Source organism: Gavialis gangeticus, unplaced genomic scaffold, assembly GCF_001723915.1.
Source record: "Gavialis gangeticus isolate Ggan-Ray unplaced genomic scaffold, GavGan_comp1, whole genome shotgun sequence".
In the NCBI taxonomy this organism is placed as follows: Eukaryota; Metazoa; Chordata; order Crocodylia; family Gavialidae; genus Gavialis; species Gavialis gangeticus.
The window spans coordinates 2,177,604-2,178,900 of NW_017728998.1; the positions used below are offsets into that span (position 1 = coordinate 2,177,604).

General features: G+C 66.8%; 1 protein-coding gene across 1 annotated transcript in view; it reads right to left on the reverse strand.

The window, feature by feature from the left end:
- Positions 1-284: 284 nt before the first annotated feature.
- Positions 285-1,297, reverse strand: part of CDH3 (cadherin 3) — a 12,490-nt gene continuing 11,477 nt past the window's right edge. Inside the window, exons 13-14 of the mRNA XM_019505364.1 lie at positions 1,076-1,222; positions 285-878 (exon numbers count right to left, since the gene is read on the reverse strand). Of these exons, the coding sequence (XP_019360909.1) occupies positions 672-878; positions 1,076-1,222 (354 nt within the window). The 3' untranslated portion in view covers positions 285-671. The remainder of the gene's footprint in view (positions 879-1,075; positions 1,223-1,297) is intronic.

The following is a 1,297-nucleotide window of genomic DNA, read 5'->3' on the forward strand; positions in this document are numbered from 1 at the left end:
GCACGGCCTGCAGGCTCCCAGCTGCCTCAAGGCACCAGGTCCATGCACCGTGCCACCACTGTGGCACGGCTGGGCTCCCAGCACATTTGTCCCCACATCTCAGCCACCCCAGCACTTTGCCCCTGCCCAGGCTTTTGGGCCCCCAGCAGCCAGCTGCATCTCCAGTCCAAGCAAGGCCCCTGGCAGGGACTAGTGTGAAGAAGTAGGAGCTCAGGGCACTTAAGAAAAATAAAACAAGAAATAGTTTTATTAAAACTAACACCCTAGGACTGTCCTGGGGAGAGAAGCGAGAGCCAGGGGGAGGTACAAAAAAACGGGAGGCAGCAGCTATCGGATGCTGCAGGAAATGGTTGGATCAAGGCGGCAGTGGCATGTGCAAGGGCAATTTGAGCACAGGCCCAGCCGCGGGCACAGGGGGGCCAGCTGGCCCTGGCAGAGAAGCCCAGAGCCGCTGGCCGTGGGGGAGACGGGCTCCTAGCTCCGCAGGGGATGGGTCCATGCACCTGCACGTCCAGAAGGCACCAGCAGCTTAAGGCAGAGGGCTACAGGGCGGAGAAGCAGGAGGTTCAGCCCTGCAAGGGTCTAGGACGACAGCCCCCGAGGGGGTTCCCGCGTGGGGCTGGCGGCCGGCTTCCACACGTTTGCTCCGTGCAAGGCACGCACGGGGGCCCTCAGTCCTCGCCGGCCCCGTACATGTCGGCCAGCTTCTTGAAGCGGCTGCCCCAGTCGCGCAGGTAGTCGTAGTCCTGGTCGCGGTCGGAGCTGGAGGAGGCGAGGGAGCTGAGCGAGGCGGCCTCGGAGCCGCTGCCCTCGTAGTCGAACACGAGCAGGGAGTCGTAGGGCGGCGCCGTGGGGTCCGTGTCGGCCGCCTTCAGGTTCTGGGGCAGGAGGAGGGGGCAGGTGAGCATCTTCCATCCTGCCCCCCCCGGCAGCAGCGCTACACCGCAGCGAGCCACGGCCTCAGCCAGCACGGACGCACCCAGAAGACTCAGCCCTTTGCCTCCAGAGGCCATGGGAAGACCCGGGAGCAGAGGGCAAGCCCCCACCCCAGGCACGCCCCCCCCACTCTCCTCACCTCGTCGATGAAGTTGCCGATCTCGTTGGGGTTGGCGGGGCGCGGGCGGTACTGCGGGGCTGGCACGAGGGTGGGCGCCACGTCGTTGCGGAGGATGACCTCGGGGCGGGGATCCAGGCCCCGGTGCAGCTGGCTGAGGTCGTAGTCCTGGGGGGTGGGTGCAGCGGGGGGTCAGCGCCCAGAGCCCCATTGCTCCCCGCCCACCCTGCCCCCCCACCCCAG